This window comes from Cyprinus carpio, chromosome A3 (assembly GCF_018340385.1).
Source record: "Cyprinus carpio isolate SPL01 chromosome A3, ASM1834038v1, whole genome shotgun sequence".
Lineage (NCBI taxonomy): Eukaryota > Metazoa > Chordata > Actinopteri > Cypriniformes > Cyprinidae > Cyprinus > Cyprinus carpio.
Genome location: NC_056574.1, coordinates 4,315,197 through 4,337,884, shown reverse-complemented (window position 1 = coordinate 4,337,884; position 22,688 = coordinate 4,315,197). Strand labels below are relative to the sequence as shown.

General features: G+C 41.0%; 1 protein-coding gene across 1 annotated transcript; it reads right to left on the bottom strand.

The window, feature by feature from the left end:
* Positions 1 to 4,085: 4,085 nt before the first annotated feature.
* LOC109102032 (GTPase IMAP family member 8-like) lies at positions 4,086 to 17,975 on the bottom strand. Its single transcript, XM_042715418.1, has 5 exons — positions 17,465 to 17,975; positions 17,302 to 17,367; positions 7,551 to 8,180; positions 6,144 to 6,206; positions 4,086 to 5,974 (listed from the first exon to the last, which is right to left on the bottom strand). The coding sequence occupies exons 1-5, from the start codon at positions 17,496 to 17,498 to the stop codon at positions 4,626 to 4,628; spliced, it is 2,142 nt and encodes a 713-aa protein (XP_042571352.1). The 5' UTR covers positions 17,499 to 17,975; the 3' UTR covers positions 4,086 to 4,625.
* Between the last annotated feature and the right edge of the window lie 4,713 nt (positions 17,976 to 22,688).

Genomic DNA, 22,688 nt, shown 5'->3' with positions numbered 1-22,688 from the left:
GGCGCAGTCTATTTTCAGCTCATTCAAATAGCAATTAATTAAATTATATTTTAATTATAATATATTTTAATATATTAAAATAGAAAATAGAGTTATTTTAAATACAAAAAAAAAATCACAATATTACTGATTTTTGCTCACCAAGGCTGTATTTATTTGATCAAATTTTTTGACTGGTAGTGTATGCTCACCAAGGCTGTATTTATTTGATCAAAAAAAAACTTTTTGACTGGTGGGCCGAATTTTTTTATTTTCTTGTCCCAGTCCAGCCGTGCCTAACTGCTATTAGTTTTAACAATCTTCTTATTGATTTCATGTTATTGTTGTGGCTTATATCCATGATGAAAGTAAAGCGAGCGGTCGGAGAATCGGATCACCAAACAATTACGTGATAAATCTCAGACATATCCGGACTAGATTAGATTTCTCAGAGGACTTCTGAGTTACCTGGGGGGCAGTAATTAATTATTTGATCTAAATGTGTGAGTTCTTTCAAGAGATGCAGACCCACCGAAACTGTAACTGCTGGTGTCGCTGTTGGATAATGTTTCTATAGAAAAACGTGTTATTTATACACTTTTTAATGTTATTTTTTGTAATATTGCCATTGTTTTCTTTCAGCACACAAGGGTAAAATGGACCGAATTCCCATGCAACATGATTACAATCCTATGCAACTATGCAAACTTTTAACTCTGTAGTTACACTGGTTCACCAGCAGAGGACCTCATCACTCCATTATTAAACATCCAAATTCTTCATACTTCTTACATTGCACATCTTCTTTTATTATTATTTACTGGGATTTTCTGTTTGAAAGGACAGAGAGACTCTCTCTAAGTTTAACATGCTGTAAGTTTGCAGCTATTGTATTTTGACAGCATATTTTATGCTGTACTTGTCCAGTGTTATTTATTTACAGTGACACATTATTTTATGTTGTTCATGCATCATCATTACATCTGCGAAAAAGTTTGTTGGCCCTAATATTAGCTTAAAATCTGTTCATTTCTGTTCATTACAGTAAAGTCCTACCCTTCGGTCCAACGAGTGTTTTACTTGTGCTTCTGCAAATTTCACTTAATTTTTCAGGATTTAGTTTCAATTTTAGTCTAGTTCTGTGTTTAATCTGACTCTAATTAAGAGGATTTGGCATTTTCATAAATGTAGGCCTGTTATATTCTTATTATTGTTAGGCCTGTTATTATTATTAGGTTACTTTTATTGTTAAAGTACTTTTGCCCCACAATAATTTCATAGAGCATCACTACATAACTGACACACTGTGAGGATAATAACAGATTAGGCTATCTTACTCCTCATTGAAAATCTTTTTAAAAAGGTATTTTAAAACAGGTTTATTAATTTATACAATGAATTATAGGCCTGTTATTAAAATTATTAATACTGCAAAATTAAGAGCATAAAATACATTTATCTTTTTTTCCCCACTATGTACGGGACACAAGATAAATATTTAGGAATAATTCAAGACAGTTAGGCTATATGCCGTTATCAGCATATGTTGAAGTAGATTTGTCTGTTGTCCTTATGCGCCATTAATGCAGTGTCAGATGCCAAAAGTGCTGTCAGTTTGTACTTTCCTTACTTTAACTTTGTATAACTGACTATGGTTAAAACATTCACAGGCAAAACTCTTACGTAAAGTTTGCATGTTACTTAATATCAGCCTTTATGGTTTAAAACAGAAATATTTCCAATATTGCAACATAACTGTGCCCCCTGGATGAGGGCCTGTAGACTTGAAATTCGCCGGTGAGGGGCCTGTGATTTTGCTCTATGCCACTGTACCTCAGGCCGTCTCACAGGAGAGTTCCTGGGCAAATTAACCAGACAGACTTTTTAAACAACCTATGAAATTACATTAACAGCTAAAGTGCTAAACCCTGCTAACAAACGAAGTAACAGTTACGTATTTTTGTTAGCAGGGAAACTCTCTTCTTTGGTACACTGGTTTTCGGAATCACAATTAATAGTTATTAATTGTGAAGTGAGATCCTCCTGTGTCTTGGCCATCAAATAGCAATGAGGAGAGAGACAAGTTTGAAACGCCCGCTCAATCAAAAGCAAGTACATCGGGTGCTATGGAATGTGTTCCCGGTTCTGGATGTCCTAATTAATGCAGCCTAAAGCCCCATTCACACCAATAATGAGAACTGTAAAGATAACGATATTAGCGTCCACACCAGTGAACAAAATCTTCTGTTTATTCTAACAGCATATGTGTCTGCCGCTTTATATTCTTGAGCTCATTACAGCAGAATGGATTCTGATTGGCTGTCTGAGTTTTATCATTCATCAGCTGAAAAAAAAAACACAACAATATCGTTAACTCTGTATCTTTATCGTTATAGTTGTGGTGTGAACTATGCTATTCTTTAGTACTGAGAAAGTTTTTTAGAACTTTCTTGTTATCTTTATAGTTATCGAGCTTGGTGTGAACAGGCCTTAACAATCCTATAATGGATTTGAATATTAGAAATGTATAAGTCTGTTATGTGTATGTCAAATTAAAGAGATGGGTCTTTAATCTAGATTTAAACTGCAAGTGTGTCTGCCTCCCGAACAATGTTAGGTAGGTTATTCCAGAGTTTGGGCACTAAATAGGAAAAGGATCTGCCGCCCGCAGTTGATTTTGATATTCTAGGTATTATCAAATTGCATGAGTTTTAAGATAGCAAAGGTATGAGATGGACTAGACAGTGATCAGAGAGCCCTCTGCCCCGTGGGACAGAGTGATATGCATCCTTTATTGTGGTCCAAGTATGTGGTCCACTTTTTCTGGTGGGTCATGTGATGTGCTGTTTGTATTTTGGCAGTTCACGGGAGAGATTTGATTTATTAAAATCCCCAAGAATGATTCAAAGAGAGTCTGGGTACCTTTGCTCCATTTCAGTTATTTGTTCAGTCAGCTGCGCTCACACATACGTCATGAATGCTACACATTCACAAGAATGAACAAGGAAGCAGTCAGTGAAGCACAATAGAGCAGATTTTGAAAAGTCCATGTGGATAAGGAGAACAGCTTTACCAATTTTGTTAAGAAGGGAATGGACATTTGCAAGATGTAGTTATATTTATAATAATAATACAACTTTTAATAATAGGTCAAAACTGTATTGTTTTAATGTGTATTCAGTTGTTTAAATGCAAAGATGTTATTTTTGACACATTATGCTTAGACAACCGTCCATGTTCCTTAGAGTACAGTCATCGGATATAAAGTTGATGTCGATTAGTGTTGTAATGAATTATTCAAAACAGGTTATTTAAATACAGTAGTTTTCACACTAGGGGGCACAAATTTGCTGCAATATATATATCACATGTGCCATCTACAGTATTTATGTCAGTCAGAATGAAATATAGTAAAAGTCATTTCCTGTTTGAAAAATAAATGAAAGTGTGAAAGTGGAACTACAATAATAATAATATACAGTATATTTCACTTAAATAGATCAAACTAAGTGAAAAAAATAGCATGTATTATAGATAGAAGAATGTGAAATTTTACCTGGATTAGAGACCATCTCAGGTCTTGACACAATGAAATGATGCAATCATCGTCATTAGCATTCGCATTAGTTGGTTGACAAACATAAAAAAATATTGCTCATTGGATCTGCCATGATTTTGCAATATAAAATACTTTTCATTGTTAATTCATGCTAACAAATGAAGCCTTATTGTAATTGTAAATGTTTTGAAATTGTAAACATGTAAAAAAAAAAAAACCTTGTCATATGCTGGGCACATGTGCTTATACATGTATACTTAAGTTGCTCTTTTAATATCACTGTCTTAGTACATAAAGCCACGTTAAGCATTGTTGTACATTACAAATTAGAAATATCTTAATTTGTCTTTTCGCTTATATCTCAGTGAGGCACAGGTCACTGAGGCTGAGGGTGCTTTCACACCTGGCTCATTTGGAGCGTTTGATTCAGAACCTGTCCTGTTTTCTCCTTTAGTCTCCAATATCAATGCAATAAACAACACTTAGCATTTTTTTTTTTTTTTTTTTTTTTTTTTTGCATTAATATTTATTTATTTAGCAGAGATTTTTTATCCAAAGCAACTTAATTGGGTATACAAAGATTCATCAGAAAGAGGCAATAAACACCAGAAGAGCTAAAAGGGAAGGATATATTTAGGAATAGTGAAAGAATAGAGTAAGATTTTTCTTTTTCAATAGGTGACAGTTAATTTCTCATCGGATGGGTTTTCAACTTCTTCTAGAATACTGTCAGGGATTTGGCTGTCCAGATAGGGTTAAGTAGATCATTTCACCAGCAAGGAACAGTGAACAAGAAGCTTCTGGAAAGTGATTCAAAGACTGCAGGCTTCCTGAAGTTGATATAAATTTCTGTATGCAAGCATTAATGTCTTGCACTTGATGTGAGCTGCGACCAATAGTCAGTGTGGGGAGATAAAGAGGAGTGTAGCGTGGACCAGACATGCTGTAGTATTGCAATGCCCAAACTGTTTAATACAGACAGTGCAACAGAAATTTCCAACAAAATGAAACCCAACAAGGGAATTCAATTATTCAAAAACGTCTTATGAAGCAAAAATAAGTATTTATCCAACATTTTTTTCGCCTCTTATTGAAGGACACAGGATTTACCATGGTCCTTCTTCCAGCTGTCAATGATTTCAGCATTTCTGGCTTCAATTCTCATGTGTTCTGCAGCATACATATCAGCCGTCTCTTTGTATCTCCTCATGGCCTCGTCCATCTTCTGCCTGCATTCTTCCATTTCTTTATAATACTGATGTAGTTGTTCTTTCTCTGCGTTTCTCTTATCTGCAGAGTTGTTAGGTAAATCCTCACTGCTCTGTTGGTCTGTGACTCTATCTTTCATCTTTTCTACTTTCTCTTCTTCACCTGCTGCTTCTTTTGTTTTACTTTCTTCTGTCCTCTCAATCTTTTTCCTTAGCCTTTTGCCTCTTTTTAAGGATTCAAAGCCCCTCCATTTTTTAACATGTTTCTTACGATCTTGATCAGATTCTCTTCCAGTGTCTGGTATCTCTCTGTCCAGATCAGTTGTTCCTGTAAGCTGATTTCCCTGCTTTTCAATCTGATCATCATTGTTTCTCTCAACAAGGGTTTGTTCAGGGTTTATTGTCGCTGTGTTTTCTCTCTTTTGTCTCAACAGTGTCATCTCTCTCTCCACAAACAGAAATTCTCTAACTTTTCCTTTAGTTCTTTCCTCTTCTAGCTTGTCTTGAATTTCTTTGATTTCAGACTCATATTTAGCTTTAATGGCCTCGATTTCTCGTCTGACCTCCTCTTCTCTCTCTCTATTGATCTGCATGAGTCTGAATGCTTTCTCGGCCTCCTGAAACATCTTGTTACTGTAGAAACTGGGGTTGTTACTCCACATCATCTTATCAATCTTTTTTAACAGATTCACGACCTGAGCAGGATCTTTCTGTTTATTATTGAACACATGAAATCTTCCTCCACAGTCATGGATCAGTTGTTGGACATGTTGATCTTCTTTAATGCAGTCTTCAATACTTTGATCTGCGAGACTGTCTCCTCGTGTGAACAACACCATAGTGTAGGCCTCTGCTTTCTGTCCAAAGGTCGTCTTGATGAGCTGAACAGTTTCTCTCTCTTCTTGTGTGATTGGGCCGACAGCGATGACCAGCAGAAACACATGTGGCCCAGGAGCCAACAGTTCAATGCATCTCATGATCTCCTGCTGGATCTTTTCATTACTGAGGCTTGTGTCGAAGAGTCCTGGTGTGTCCACCACAGTCACAGGTCGACCACAGGTGTCTCCAGTCTCTCTTTGACATGTCTTGGTCACAGATTTCATGCTGGATTTTGACTGAAACACATCACGTCCCAGGATGGTGTTTCCAGTTGCACTCTTTCCCACTCCAGTTTTTCCAATCAGGACGATCCTCGCACACTTCAAGCTCTTCTCAGAACCAACAGAGGCTGTGATTCACAAATACAAATGTGCAGACTTTATAAAGCCATGATCAATTCAAACCTTTTTTTTTTTTCCAGAAAGATGCAAAATAAAGATGAAGTGTAAAAATCATGTGAGAAATAATAAGAATAAAACCCATCAAAGTAAACTGTCACAATTTTATGTAATACTCACATTTTGATCGCACTAATTTTCTGGGATTTCCTGACTTTGGGTGAAACCTCTGTGGCATGGGCCCTAAAAATGAATAAAAATTATTAACAAATACTAATGTAACAGTTTAAAACTTAGCAACCCAGACTCATGAAAAAAAAATATGAAAATGTCGAGACAATCATTTTTGCAAAAAAAAAAAAAAAAAAAAAAAAAAAATTATATTGTTGCAGTTTTAGTGCGTTTCATTTTCTTTGAAACAGATTAACATGACTGTCTTTATTACATTGTTTCAAGTGAATAATGTTTTGTTACCCAGACCAGGCAACCCTGGGTGCAACCATGTGCTACCGAGCAAATTTAGTACATCAGAAAACCCATACAGTACATATGGAGTTGGTTATATGATGCAAAATGTATTGGTTTAAAAATCCTGCACTATGGCAAAAGTGTTTTAAGTATTTGTATTTGTTAGTGTTTTATTGCTACAAGTGTTCATTTAAGCTGGAAACTGTTGCAAAATGTAATTATAGGTATGTTTTTGGAGTTTTGCAAAAATGTAGGCAGACCCACGTTTTAATATCACAATGTTTTGTATGTAATATTGACAGCTAGAGGTTGAAATGGGTACTGCAGTTCAAATTAAAAAATTTGATTTTTTTTTTTTTCGCCTCCTCCTCTTCAGTCTCTATGCTCACATGGGTGGTCAAATTAAGGACACACAACAGGAACAAGCCTTACACTGTAAGATGATAAGTTGATTTATCTGTGTTAATATGCTTCTGGTCATAGAGTTTTTTTTAGACAGATGCTGAGGCTTTTGAGGTTGGGTAGAATCTGCAACCTCTGACCCAGTTCGTTTGCTGGCTTTTTTTCTGCCAACTGGCAACCCGGTGTCAAATCATTATGAGGTAAGTTGGCAGTGAGAACCACAGACCAAAACAAAAACACACATACCAACATGGAACACCCATTTCAAACCAGAATAACTGGCTGTGGCACTGTTCTTTAAAGAAACAAGTATGTAAAGTTAGTATGTTTTCTAAATATCTGCGAACATATATATATTTGTATGCTTTAGTACAGTCAAAAAACTACATACAGCACCTTTAATGACCACCTAGAAATAGACCTAATTTCCCTTTTTCTTGTATAGTTGATGGAATTAAGCAGTGCATTATTACATGAATAAATCATCTTGATGTCTCTGATTACTTTTATCAGGCATTTTGTAAAACAGTGTGTATATACTTTATACTTACATTGATTCACACTACTTGGCCATCTACTGAAACCTGAATGTACACCATCAGAAAAAGCAGGGAGAGAGCAAGGAAAGAGGTTATTTCATCTGCAGATCTACTGTATCAAAAAAATCTCATTTTTATGAAATTCCCAAATACTTGTGCACTGGAGATAAAGGTTTACCCTTATGTATCTTCTTTGTTGTTTGCCAAACTGTGTCTTCTTTCATCAGGAACGGTCTTGGGTCTTCAGGAATCTTCAGCTGATGGCCTCCATTTTCCTCCACCATCTTCTCGATGCTCTCCAGAAGTTTCTGCACTTGAGATTGGTCTCCATTCCTCTGTAGATGATGGTGTGGACGTCTGCTCATCTTCAGCAGAGACTTAACTGATTCAGTGTCAGAGTCTTTAGCTCTCACATACTCCTGTTCCTCATGCATGAAGACCACAATCACATACTCAGAGGCTCCTTCACCAAAAATGACATTAATGAGCTTGAGGGCATCTGTGTCCTGCTCTGAAAATGTGCCAGACTTCAGGACTAGTAACAGGGCATGAGGCTCTGGACGAGACAGATGGAAGCGTCTCTTCACGTCTTGTTCTTCAGGAGAGAGAGCAGGACCGAACAGGTCAGGAGTATTAGTGACCACCAAATGCCTCTCCAACACCATCCCATCATGCCTCTCAAACAAATGCTGGGAGGACGGCGACTCTGAAAAGACCTTTCGTCCAAAGATTGTGTTTCCACACGAGAATTTAACATCTGCATGTGATCCCAGCAGAACTATTCTCATCTCTTCTTTAATCACAGACACTGAAATTACATGAACAGGTTTATTTCTACTAGCAGTTCTTTTAATGCATTCCCTTAATTCAGTATTTGAATTGATGCATTCACAATCTTACGTCATTAATATATTAATTAATGAATACAGTGCTCTGAGGATGTAGAACAACAATAATGGATGGAAAGCATGGTAACATGACTCTTGTGGTAGGATTATCTTACAAGCGAGCAATACTGCTAGCATTAATAAACCAAAGAGCACTCAGCCAAATGGAAGGGAATCTGCTGGTTTCTCTTGTACGGATGGAACATTTTATTTTCAGTTGAAAGAAAATAATCCAGCGTATTATATGGCAAGGTAGTTGAAATTCCTGGGTGTGAAAAAACTTATTTTTTTCTTCTTCACTTCTAATGCACAAGTGTATTAAAAAATCATATCCTTAAAGATTGTTGTACTACACATTATGTTTATACTATAAGTAAAACTCAAGGCGCTGTTGTGTTTGCTTCCTCTTCTTTCAAATAATCCGGAACTTTCCTTGTTTCTCAGGCTGTTGAAAAAAGAACTAATTATTTTCTTACAAATACTATAAATATTTCATACCCTTAACTATTTTGGATTTTCAAATTCACATGCCTATCTAATTTAGAAGAACTGCAGTTTTTCACAACCTTATGAACAGAGATTTACTTAGGACTCACCAAACAAACTGTGTTACCATAAGTGTTTGATAAATCACAAACTGTGAGTCATTACAAACTTAGAAAACTGGTTGGACTTGATATCTGGCATACATGACATTCAGCTTCCTGGATTACAAACTATCCAGTTGCAGTGTACAACTGTAGATGACTGCCTGTGGATTTTTGCACAGCATGGTAAATGCATTGCTATAATGAACATTTGTGAGTGTCACTGTGATTGCATAAATACCATATGTGGTGTTTGGAGCGGATTGAGAGAAAGCTGCTTTACTCCATGTGTCTGGCAAGAGGTGACTTTCCTTCACCTGTCCAACAACTGCGAAGAAAAGATTATTACTACCCCCACAGACTTCTGCCCGTACAATCAAGTAGACCAATCTGATTTGGACAAGCTTTGAGTCTCATAAAGGCGAATTGTCAAAACCCCTATTAAAAAGCACATGATTTATTTCAGGCTGTTGCTAACCAGCTTTACCCCCTCCCTATATTATCACTTTCTCTAATACCGGAACATTTCCTCCAACTCTCCAGCTCCCTTATCCTACTCCAAAGCCTCAAGTGGCTCCTTTGATCGAGTCAGAAACTCCGGGCATCCGAACGTCTGGAAGCGCCCGCCATAACACGTAGCGTTGGTTGTTGCAGTCCTGGTCGAGGGTCTGGGGATAGCCCAAGCGTACTTTGTGAACATAATCCGTTATTTACCAGAGGTTCTGGTAGCGATCTCGTGGTCGAACCCAGTGTCAGAAGTTCCATAGCCATGATTAAGGTGGTCCTTCGCATGGATGGGTACCATTGGCGCTCGGAACCTCCCGTCTGGCACTTAAACAAGAGCTCGCGGGCAAGCGTTGAATTAGGGCGTGCACCGTGCCTCTAGCCCGGGCCCAAAAGAAATCCCTATCAGGACAACACGGTCCCTCTCCTGTCCCTGGTGCCCCAACATGGGTGTGGTAACGCGCGAAACTACGCCGTTACCCTCAGTCTGCTGGTACCACGATCGGCGGACTTCTTCGCCCAACTTCGGGTCACCTGACCCTTCTGCACAGAACGCCATCTCTCACTCCAGCGTCCCATTGCCTCCAGCAGCCTCCTCCCAGTAGCCGTCTGGGCTAACCTCCGCTTGCGTCAGCCGTCGGCCCTGTTCCAGCCATTCCTTACCCCGCGCATCTTGATCCTAGCCTGTCTCTCCTCACAGCCAGGATCCCATCCCCCGGATTCTCCAGGCCGGCCTCTTGTCTGCTGCCTGGTGCCTCTGCTCCTGCATATATGGCCCTCCTCCGGGCTGGCCTCCGGGGCTTTCGCTTCGGGCAGCCTTGAGGGCGTCAGCGTGCGATGTGTTCCGCCCTGAGCCGATTACTGTAGTTGATAGTCAAAGGATTGGCCAGTTAAGGGCCACCACCGCTGCTCCACGGCTCCCAGCCGCCCGTCTGTAAGTGTACTTACTAATGGGTTATTGTCTGTAATGATAAATCACCTTGGCACCCAGGAGGTAGTCTTTAAATTTCTCATAGGGCCACTTCAGCGCCAGCAGCTCAATTTGAAAAAGAACTATAGTTCGCATCGTTCCTCTGACTGGGTGGAGGCTCCGGCTGGCGTCTGTGATGACCCTCACCGACTCCGTCCTGCGTTGAGCCAACACGGCTCCCAGCCGAGATTGCTGGCATCTGTATACAAAAGGAATGGTTTTGCGAAATCTGCATTGTTATGCCAGATAGGGGCCTGTAGCAGCTCCCTGCTTCAATGTCTGGAGCGCCCGACTCTGAATTTGCATCCCAGTCTACATTGGGCTGACCCCGGCCCGGTTCTGACCTGTGCCAACCAGCAACTGATTAAGGGGTTTAGCAATTTTGAAAAGTCCTTTATAGGCAGCCTATGTTATCCCACAAATCCTAAAAAGGGATGGCACTTGCCTCACTGTCCTCGGGGGCCTTCCAGTCCCTTCCGCGGCCGATACCTTTCCAGGATCTACAGTGGACACTCCAGCCGCACTGACCACGTGGCCCAGAAAGTTGTCTCTCCGTGGCCATTGTTATTGACACTTATTGGGCTGTGGTTTCAATCCGTTACTTCTCCATGGCCGAAAGACTTCCTCAGGGGTGCCTCCAGGTGTGAATCCAAAATCTGGGGGAGTGAACAATCACATCATCCAGGTAAACTAATACTGACTCCATTAACTGGCCTCCCAAGCACACCGCTGCATCCAGCCGCTGGAAGGTGGCGGGGCGTTACAGAGCCGAAGGCATCGGTCCCATTCAAATAGGTCCAAGCGGGGTTGTAAAGGCAGTCTTCTCCGGTCTGCTTGACCACCTGCCTGCCGGTAGCCACTGGCCAAATCTAAGGTGAGTGCCATGCGGGCTTCTGCGTGGGGAGGCTGTGGCGAATCTTGATCCGTGGCAAGGGAAGCGTCTTTCTTAGTCACGGTTCAGCTGCGGTGGTCCACGCCAGAATCTCAAGCCCCGTCTTCTTTTGCACCAGCAGCACACTATGGGGGGCGCCCGCGGGCTGCTGCTTTCCCTGACAACTCCTTGCTTCAGCATGCCTTGCAGGAGTGTCGCATTACCTCGGTATACAAAGTGAAGGCGGGAGTAGGGCTGATACCTCTCCCGGCTGGGCCCTGCATCCCGGTGGGTATATGATGTTGTACCACCTGGGTGCATCCGTGGTCTTCATCGTGGGTGGCCGAACACATGCTGCCATCTCGAAGGAGACCTGTAACCTTCTGTGTCTGTGCTTGCTCTAAATCCCTCCCTTGTAATGGCTCACCATCCAGGTGGCTCGGCCACCTCCTCTCCATACCACCCCATGGGGTGTCTAGCAATGTCAGGGCCTCGATGACAGTGGGGCACGCAGCGAAAACTAATATCCCTCTCTTCCCACGCCGCGGTGAGATTGTAACCGTTGTCAGGCAGGCTGTCGTTGAAGTGCCCGATGTAGTTGCACGGCGGTATGGGTGTACATTCCGTATCCCTCCGCGGGGACTCTCCCATGGGGCCGTCGCTGGTCACCGTTGCCACTTCCGCTTGTGGACGATCCACATGGGGCTCCACCAGCACCCACTCTTCTGGGCCCGCTCTTGGTGATTTTCGCGCCCACACAACAGCCTCACTTTTGCGGGGGACAGACAAAGCAAAGCGACACATCCCTCTTCCTACCTCTTCCTGTTCTCTGCCGGACTTGGCTCATTTGCACCCAGCCGACAGTCAGCTACCACACACTCCGCGGGCCTCTCTGCAGGTGGTACATCTTCGATACATGGGCCTAGCCGAAATAGCTCTTCCAGCAATCAGCGAGGACATTCATTGTACCCAACAGGGCTCGATGTGCACCAGACAATGGTCTTGCCACGATAATCACACCTTTCTGAGGGACCATCACTCCGGTGAACCTCTAGGTCCGTCAATGGTAGCCGGTATATGTAATATGGGATCAGTCGAGGCCGTCCTAGAGGCCATACGCCTCTTCAGGGGTCTTCTCGAGGGGGTCGGCCACCCACGACCCACAGTGGCGGCCGACCTAAAAGGAAACCCCTTCTGGCGCCCTGCGAGTCTCCACACTGGTTGGCTATAGTGACCTGGTTTGCCAGCGGATTGCTGTAGATGGGCCCATTCAAAGCGGGGCGGTTAAAGTGGTTGAGGTAGCCTGAGCGGCTCTCGGCCTCCCCTCTGAGTACACTTTCGGTCTCGGAGCGGCCGTGGTTCCTCCAGCGCGCCGTCCTTGGCGCGAATTCTCCTCTGACGAGGGGCTTTAGACAGTTCAGACATCTGATCGCGGACATCTTTCAAAAGTTCAGCCTTCAGTGCTTGCGTTCCAGTCAGGGCCTCCGGGTTGTGCTGGTGCTACTTCACTGGACGGCCGCACACACTGGGGACCACTCACCTCCAGTCTCATCACCTTCCAGGGCCAGTGCCTCTTTCTTCCAGATCTTGAGCGTAAGACCGGGTCCCTTGAAGCTGGATCACGTAGGCTCTGTCTCACGGACCCTCCTTCAGCCCCAGAAGAAACTGGTCCCGCAAAGAGTCTCTCCATCTCCCAACCCGTGGTCCCGCGGGTCTGTAGTGGTCAGGCCAATTGCTCTCGCAACCTCAGAGCGAAAGCTCTAATGTCGGTTGGCCCGAGGGGGCCCTGCCTGGTGAACTGGGCCGCGAAGGGACAGCTACGGGGGGTGTGGTCACCATATGCTGTTCAGTGAGGAACTGGAACCGCGGTTTGGTTGGCTCCTATGCGGCCGGTGACATGCACCTCTCGCGTGGCTTCTCCATCAGGGGTTTAACACAAATTGAAGCCGCTGGGCTGCACTAAGGCCCTGTAGGTCGGCCAGGTACTCTAGTTGAGCCTTCCATTCAGACAATCGTGCCTCAGTTCTGTCCCCCCCCATATTTTTTGGATCCAGGGGCTCTCCCATAAAAAGCGGGCATGTGCGACGGGTTGGGCTGAAGGCCCAGCGTTGTCCCGGTCATTGGGTCGACCTTGGTTACTCAACTCGAGGTGGAAACCCTGCCGACTACATAAATCTGTCACACCCAGGGGCTGGCTATGCTTGGACTAAGCCACACCCCTTCTCAACTTCCACCTCGAGGAGGTCCCCAAAAGCCAACCCAATGGCCAAACAACCACGAGAACAAGTAAGTGATAAAACAATCTTTATTTAAATATTTAAAAATAGCTTGGGGAATAGGGAAAGGGCAATTAAAACTAAACTCTGACTGACGGCCCTCCAGATGGGCTATGGCGGGGAAGAGGTCAGGGGAGGCAAAGGGGGCCACGGGGATCCGGGCGTGGGACTCGGGCCCGGCCTGAGTCTTAGGTATCCACGTGGCGCCCTCCTTCTTCCTCCTCTTAAGCTGAATACAGCTCCACGGTAAGTACTGGTTCACACAGTTCGTTCTCGGGGTGCTCACTCTCTTTCTCTTCCTCCACAGGCAACGGCTGGGACACAAAGGCACAGTTAATTACGCTTGGTTTTGCTCTCTCCTCTTCGGCTGATTGCAGCTCACAGTAAGTACTGGTTCACACAGTTCGTTCTCTGGGTGCTCACTCTCTCTCTCTTTCTCCACAGGCAACGGCGGAAGTACAGGTTTCCTCGGTCTCTCCTGGTGGTACCCACTCTCTCTCCTTTTTCTCTCCACAGGTATCAACTTGGGCACAATAGCACAGTTAGTTTGCTTTGAATGGCTCTCACCTCTGGGCTGAACACAGCATACTGTAAGTACAGGTTTCCTCTGTTTCTCCTTGTGTTACTCACTCTCTCTTTCCTTTTCTCTCCACAGGTATCAACTTGGGCACAATAGCACAGTTAGTTTGCTTTGAATGGCTCTCACCTCTGGGCTGGACACAGCGTACTGTAAGTACAGGGTTCGGCTCTATTCCTCCTCGTGTTATTTACTCTCTCTCTTTTCTCTCCACAGGTATCAACTTGGGCACAATAGCACAGTTAGTTTGCTTTGAATGGCTCTCACCTCTGGGCTGAACACAGCGTCCTGTAAGTACAGGTTTCCTCTGTTTCTCCTTGTGTTACTCACTCTCTCTTTTCCTTTCCTCTCCACAGGTATCAACTTGGACGCAACAAAGCACAGTTACTCTGCTTTGGATGGCTTTCACCTCTGGGCTGGATAGCGCACTGTGCTATCTCCGGAGATCTGAAGCACGCTCACAACATATACTGTACTGAACTAGGCTAGGACCAGCAGTCTCCTTGTCCTCCCGCTGACGGGCGTGCGTGAAGGGGGTTTATCTGACAGGACACACGGCAATACAGCAGCCCACAGCAATATACAGCACCACGTCAAAATTATAGGTTTTCACAGCATGAGACTCACCCACCCACACTCAGTGTCTGAAAGGACACCCGTCTTCCTTCACCCAGCTTTGTTCGGATCTGGCGATGGAATACTGCGGCCTAGCTAGTGATGTCGTCGTTGTGACTACTTCAATAAGTATTCCTTCGGCTCTCCCACCACGCTATATTAGGGGTAGGGCGCCCTCCTCCTCCTGGAGAGATCTACACAGCGCCAGGTCAATACACAGGGCACTTCGACTGGCTCTTAGTACTCACATCAATGCCGCTTCAATCCCTTTTTTTCACGCTGTCTCAGTTCGGCCGTATAATCCGTTCACTTCTCAACCTTTAAGGTTCACATGTCTTCACAATCATACAATTCCAGCCTGAGGAGAGAGAGAGTTAGACAGCCGCCAGCAGCGCACCAAGACGGGCACAACACAGTGCTTCACACACACACGAAAGAGCTTCCAGACTGTGAAATAACTTGGCCTTAAGTACTGCCTTGTCCAGCGTATCCTCCAATCACCAACCGCTGTCCCTAACTAGGCACAGGTGCATCGAATTCCCTGATTTTCCTTCTTACGGCGCTACCGGAAATTCCGGTGTTCTGTCCGGGCGGAAACACTTCCGGGCGGAACCAAACTTCCCAAATTTTGGTTCCGCCCCTAAAGATCGTCACCTTGTGACACACACACACACACACACACACACACACACACACAATTCCTTTGGAATAATTACCTTTTTTTTAAATTGTTTGGATTCTGTCCAACTACACGTTGTTTTTGTACTGCATTCACAACCACAAATGCTTACAGTAAAAAAACAAATTGTTTGGTTTCAATCTTGCTTTCGTGTTTACTGTGAATTTTTCAAAATCTCTCTCACAATTACTTTTGATCTTGTACAGAAATATCCATATTTCCAAGCTTTAGGTTTTGAATTACTGTGTGTATGACATATCCAAAAATATATTATTATGGCAAAAGTGTTTGCAACGTAAGACAGATTTTGTGATCTTTTGAATGCAGTGTGCCATTTTGCAAGAGCTGTGAGGCATTTTGCATTTTGTGTGTGCAATTCTTGGATTTTTGTGTTAAGTTTTGAAAAGAGGTAAAGTTTAGAAAATGAGTGTAAATAACTGTAGTAAAAAATAACTGTAGTTCAGTATTTGGAATTGACCTGACCTACTTACAGTTTTTCTGAATTGCAAAAACACATTTCTTGAAACCATCACTCATTTTCTCAAAACCTTGAACACATTTCCAAATACCCAAAACTAAATTCACGAAACCTCAGACTCTTCCATCAAAATCAAACAATCACTGCAAAACCATTTCACTTGCACTCAAAATCAAACTGTGCTCTCAGATCACACACACACAAGTCAATAAAGAAAACACTACAGAGCATTCATTAGACACTACAGAGAAAAATGGAGAACACAGCATCCAGAACATTACAGAAAGAAGTATATTGATTAAACAATTTTTCAATTCTGTAAAAAAGTATAGTAATCGCAACTGAGTAAGGTGAATATATTGTACAGACCTACTGATGAACAGTATTGTGCTGAATATTGAATAGTACTGAATGTTTGTATATATTCAGCACTTGGATACTGCAAAAATACTGCAGTTCAACTGCAAAGGTCAAATAAAACTCTAAATGAATAGCATGTTACAGTACACTCAAACACTGAGTGTACTCACACTGTCTCAGCATCATGTCTTCGTGCTTGAGTCCGGCCTGAGGACTTTGTCCACATCACAAGTAAATTTGTGTTTTATGCTAGACAAAGAGAAAAATCTCTCTGTTCTGACAGATCCAGCTTTGATAACACTCTCTAAACCTTACTCTTTCTCTCCTCATCCTCCACTTCTTACATGCACTCTTCCTCCTCTCCTTCTCAGGTTATGTCCATCTATTGTTTGTATCATCATTCAGTCACCTGTGTCACTTGTGCTCTCTGAGCTGACTCATATTTTGTACAGCTGGTTTGATCACATCATTAGAAACAAGAAACAATTTTGAATCGTTGTGTGTAAACGATGACAACTGTGCTTTAGTTGTATTTAACTTTTGCCACTTGTGTTTAGCATTTTGAAGCACAAATGCATCACAGTGTGATAAGTGTTTAAGTGAAAGAGAATGTGTTTAGAGTTTTGCAAAAAGAGTTCATGAGATTTGCAAATAGAGCCGAACCGCCTGAACGTGTTTAAGGTTTAGCAGAAAGAGTGCTTTATTGCACAAATTGTTTTAAGCTAGTGAGAATTTGGTTCAAAGATTGGTGTTTAGTGTTTTTGCAATTCAGAAAAACTATAATATGAAATAATACAGTGCTCTGAGACACAAACACAATAATGGTGGAAGCTGATAACATGACTATTGCTGTTAGACTTGAATCAACAGAAAGAGAAACTACTGTATATGCATAATACAATCAAAACACCAGAATAATGGACAGTAAATCTGCTGTTTCTCTTGTACGTATGTAATGTTTTATTCAATTCTGAAAGAAAAAAATCGGGCAGTTATTATATTTCAAGGTAGTTGTGAAATTCCCTGGATGTGAAAACCTTATTCTTTTCTTCTTCAATGCTAAAAGCACCAGTTTATGAAGATTTTGTTGTACTACACATTATTTTATTTAAAAGTTAAACTCACGGTTCATAGGTTGACGTTTGCTTCCTCTTCTTTCAAATAATCCTAAACTTCCTTGATCTTCATCTGCTGAAAAAAAAAAAAAAAAAAAAATGTATTTAAAAGAATGTTGCTTAAATGTTCTGACATTTCTTATTACAATAACAATAGAAATTTACAGACTCACCATGTTGTCTGGTTGATCCACTCCAGTCAGCCATCTTCGCACATCAGTTCTTATGGTGAAGTACTTCACACAGTAAGAAACAAATTGTGTACCGTAAGTGTGTGATAAATCAAAAACTGTGTAATCATTACAACTTAGAAACTGGCTGGACTTGATATCTGGCATACATTACATTCAGCTGCAGTGTGAACTGTCAGATGACTGCCTGTGGCATTTTTGAACAGCATGGTAAAATGCATTTGCTATAATGGACATTTTCTCTGAGTGTCACCGTGATTGCATAAATATCCATACGTGGCTGTTTGGAGAGAAGTGATATAAAGCTGCTTTACTCCATGTGTCTGGCAAGATGTGACTTTCCTTCACCTGTCCAACAACTGAGAATAAACGATTATTATATAACACCCTAAGACTCCTGAGTCATACAGGAATTGTGAAAACCATATAAAAAAGCCCATTAATTTCATGGCTGTTCCTAAACAAGTTTACCACACTCATTATTATTCACAATTTCTCTAATAAAGACACATTTCCTAAAAATCTACAATGCTCCCATCAAACACTCAAAGCTACAATATAAAATGTAAAATAAAAAAATAACGTCAATGGATACATTCATAAACAAAAACCTGTAACATGCTTCTGTAGTCCATCTAAATAACAGTAAGTGTGGAAGTAAAAGAAAAATATCAAATGCCAAACATTTCCTGAAGGTAAAGTTATAATCAGAGTAGAGAATCTCCTTTTATTACAAATGCAGTGAAGTAGCTGTTGTCAGGCAGTAGAGGGAGCCACTGTGCTTTGCAGAGGGAAGATAGAAGAAGAGACGATTAGGAAATGGTGTATGTACACCATTTATAGTTAGGTAGTTGTGATGGGATCATATATCCCCTACTCTGGCCTCTTTACCTTTGTTACCAGTTCATTTTAGGATAAAGTATAAGGTCTTAGGTTCTCTACCTCTGTAAACATGTTTAGAGATGAGAAATAAATCTACGTAGCCTATAAAATATTGGTCACAGATTATTGGTCACTTTCTAAACAATAAAAGTATAGCACATCCACTAATAATTATATATATATATATATATATATATATATATATATATATATATATATATATATATATATATATATATCGGGTATAAATATATAAATCGTTTTTTAACGATGCAAATACGCTAGAAAGAATGCATCACAATATAAATGCCAACTTGTAGCCGATGCACACTTTTTAAACCGACGTATCGAATCGTTAACTTTTTACGCCAATGCACCAAGCGAAACTTCCCATTCTTAGTAGTAGTAGAGACAGGAAACAATTAGACAGGTGAGAACTGAACAGGAGCAGGAAAGTACCTTTAGCTATGATTTGAACCCATGTTGTCTGAGGTGTAGTTGTGCTTCACATTGATGTGCTGCCCACAAGACTATGGCTCTGATGAAGGTTACTCTACGCTCAGGATACTTACAGCTGATTCTCTTATTTGTCTCCAGGGCCTCAGCTGGGGTTTGCGGGGCCCCGGTGCAGGTTGTACCAGTAGGCCCTGTTTGAAATTGTGTAAATAGCACTAAACAAATGTAACAATGCTGAAGTTTTTTCAAGGTTGTAGGTGTCCAGGTACAGAAACTAAATAATCAAATGTAAATAGCATTGCGTAGTCTTCAATGTATAAATTAAACATTATTTAAGATAAATTCTTGTTAAAAACTACAAAGTAATTCAGTAAAGAGCAGTAAATGATTTTCTCCCATTTAATTTATTGGATTAACATTATGACACTGACAGCAGCTAGTAAATTAGGTGCTGTCACTTTAAGAGATAATACATCCAATATAATACACATCTGATTTCTTTCTCTCTCAACTGCTTTACATTCACTTAAGACATAAACCACCATTTTTTGAGAGAGATACTTTTCAAAGACAAGTTTTTGGATGTATGTGTTGTTTCAAGAGCAAGAAGAGACCAAACTCAATTCGGTGTTCAAGGACTGTGAGACGCGGATCTCTGTGTGCTTGTGTGCACAGAAACAGCGCCATGAAAGTGCTGAATTGAGCTTTTCATGTATTTTTGTGTTTGTATGTTTAAACTGGTAAGGTGTATTTGTTCGTTCAGGCACTAGATAAAGCGAAGAAGAGCCCTCAGCCGTGGGCCCCTATAATCGTAATCACCTTTCACCCCACTAGCGACGGCCCTGTATGTCTGATTGAGATATCAGCTTTGTCTTAAGATGTCTTCAGTTTTATTTTAGCAGAAATGTTAAACTTTTACTAATATTGTAAATACTAAAACTATCATTTAAATAGCATTAAACATTTCAGAACATCAAGGGTTACTAGTTTAAATGTTTAAATTTATCTTCCAGCATTGTATACACCACATTTTCCAAACAGACTAGAAATGACTTACAAGTGCAAGATGTTTCCCAGTGTCCCAGTGTTTTTTTTTTTTTCAAATATATCTTTCATTTTTTCACAGTATAAAAAATTGTCTTATACAGCCCATTTTTGCATGTTTGTAAATATAGGTTATGGTTTCCTCTGTTAAATCACTGTCTACATAAAACAACTTAAAATATTACAATGCATGTATTGTCTTTGATTGAAATGGTGAAGATAAATGACATTGAAGCTAACCAGAGAGAAGAAAAATAAAATAAAAAAGAGATCTCTTAAACATTTTAAATATTTCTCCTAGACAGAAATGAGTTTACCTTAAGATTGAATAGAAACTTTTGCTTGAGTCTCCTGCTTCTCAGACTTGTTTCCAGGGTTACATTTTCTGTAGATCAGTTTTGATTAAGGCATCTGGTACATTATTATTTCCAACAACAAATGATGTGCCTAAGTACATAAACATTGTCCTATAAAAAGTAACATTATCCTTATTTCTGCATAATTTCTCTCTCAGTATAGCCTTTAACTCTGAATTTATGATTTCCCCCTTTATTTAGTGCCTTACAGGTACTTGACTTGATGCACACTTTGCAAAGTTGTTGATATCTCTTCTAAAGCATTACAGGAGACAAATATGAGACCCCCAGATTATATAGCTAAAGAGAAAAATCTGAGCACAGTGTGTGATGTTGTTGAGATCTCTTTTAAAGCTTTAAAGGAGACCACTGTGAGATTGTTAGAGTTTTTGTATCAGGAAACAAGTTTGAGAAGCAAGAGACTCAACCAAAAGTTTCCATTCAATCTTAAGGTAACTTCATTTCTGTCTAGGAGAAATGTTTGAAATATTAAAGAGATCTCACTTGGTTTTTTCTTTCCTATTTGCCATTTAGCTACTTTATGTTATTCACAATTGCATTATCCCTTTTGAACTGGCTTGTAATTGTTTAAGTAGCCTATGTAATTGGCAAGATATATTTTACCTGACAAATGAAATGTTAATATTTGATTTATATTGATCTCTTCTGAAAGTCATTGTTTCCAGTTGATTAAAGTGCAGTCTGGTATTTCCCCTCAAATCTGTGTCCAGGATAGATCATACCGAAGTACCAATGAATGGAGCCGGGGCACATCATCATTGACTATCACTGATCTAACACGTTGCAGCTGCGTGACTAAATTACACAACACTTTTTGTACGAGTGAGCATGTGGCTACCGACTCAAAGATATTAGTTCACTCTGCATCCTCTGAGTAAGATCAGAACTGGCGAGTTTGTGTCTGTGAGTTCACTGTCGGCGGCGTGAATTTCTATGCGACACCGGGTCCTTAATGAACGAATAATTGAAAGTATGGGATGTCCAGAAACTGGAGTCAGATTAAACATGAAGCTAGACTACAACTGAAACTAAATCCTGATTAATTAATGAACTTTGCAGAAGCACAAGTATTATTAAATTACATTTATCAGAGTACAATTACAAGTACATGCATTATATCTTCAACCTCCCATTGGATTCTGCCATTTGGCCAATTGGGTGGATCTTATACACAGCTCACCAGTATTTACATAATTACAATCCTTTGAAACTACAAAATGCTAACTTTTAACTCTGTAGTTACACTCGTTCACCAGCAGAGGACCTCATCACTCCATTATTTATTAAACATCCAGATTCATCATACTTCTTCACGTCGCACATCTCGTTTTATTATTTAATGGGATTTTCTATTTGAAAGGACAGAGAGAAATATCTCGTTTAACATAAGTTTGCATCTATTGTATTTTGAAAGTTTTTTTTATCCTATACTTGTCCAGTGTTATTTATAGACTGCCAAGTAAAATATACTCTCAAGGTCCAGAAAAGTATGAAAAGCATCATCAGAATAGTGCATCTGCCATCAGTGATTCAATCTGAATGTTATGAAGCGACGAGAATACCTTTTGTACGCGAAGAAAACAAAAACAACGACTTCATTCAACAATTCGTCTCCTCTGTGTCTCGCATCACCATAGCGCCATTTTGGAGAATCTGAGCTAAACGCAGGCTGCGTACGCTCTTCTGTGTCAGCCGCGCTGCACGGATGCGCTGTTTTCATTCAAATCAAAGTGTAAATACACAGAAAATGTATCTTGTGTCACGGCTAACAAAGAATGGCGTACGCAGTTTTCGTTTAGTGGATATGTGGCGTGGTGATGTGGAGTGACACAGAGGAGACAAATTGTTGAATTAAGTCGTTATTTTTGTTTTCTTCGTGTACTAAAAAGTATTGTCGTCGCTTCATAGCATTACGGTTGAATCACTGATGTCAGATGGAGTATTCTGATGATGCTTTGAATACTTTCCTGGACCTTGACACTGTTATTGTCATGGGTCTGGTATCCGTCTCTGTCTCCCTCTACTGGTTACTCACTCACTCTCTTCCACACGCACCTTCACTCCCCTCAGCTGTTTCTAGTTTGCTATCAAGCATTTGTGCTTATTCCTCTCACACCTGTTATCCTTTCCCCTCTGATTGTGTTTGCTACTTCTAGCTTCCCATTTCCCTGCTTCATTGCCGGATTATCTTTAGAGCTATCTATGCAGAGGCTTTCTCTCCGCTCTCTATGTACCTGTCTAGTCTGAGTCCTGTCTGATCTGGTCTGTGCCAATTTATTACCCCAGGCTTGTTGATTATCGGGTTGCTTTGTACTCTGGTCCAGTTTACTTCCATGTTGATGTCTGCCAGCCTGAGCTTCCTACCCGCCAGCTGTGTGTTGTACCTCCTCTGATGAGACTGGAGGCTTGACGCCGCCAGACCTGTTCCCTCTACAGTGTTTTTTGTT

Bases quoted from the DNA above. Each gene is read 5' to 3' on its own strand.
- LOC109102032 (XM_042715418.1), bottom strand. From the start codon at position 17,498: ATGGCTGACTGGAGTGGATCAACCAGACAACATG. The intron at 17,368-17,464 runs GTGAGTCTGTAA...TTTTTTTTTCAG, and splicing joins TGGATCAACCAGACAACATG to CAGATGAAGATCAAGGAAGT. The intron at 6,207-7,550 runs GTAAACCTTTAT...ATTCATTTTTAG, and splicing joins AACAAAGAAGATACATAAGG to GGCCCATGCCACAGAGGTTT.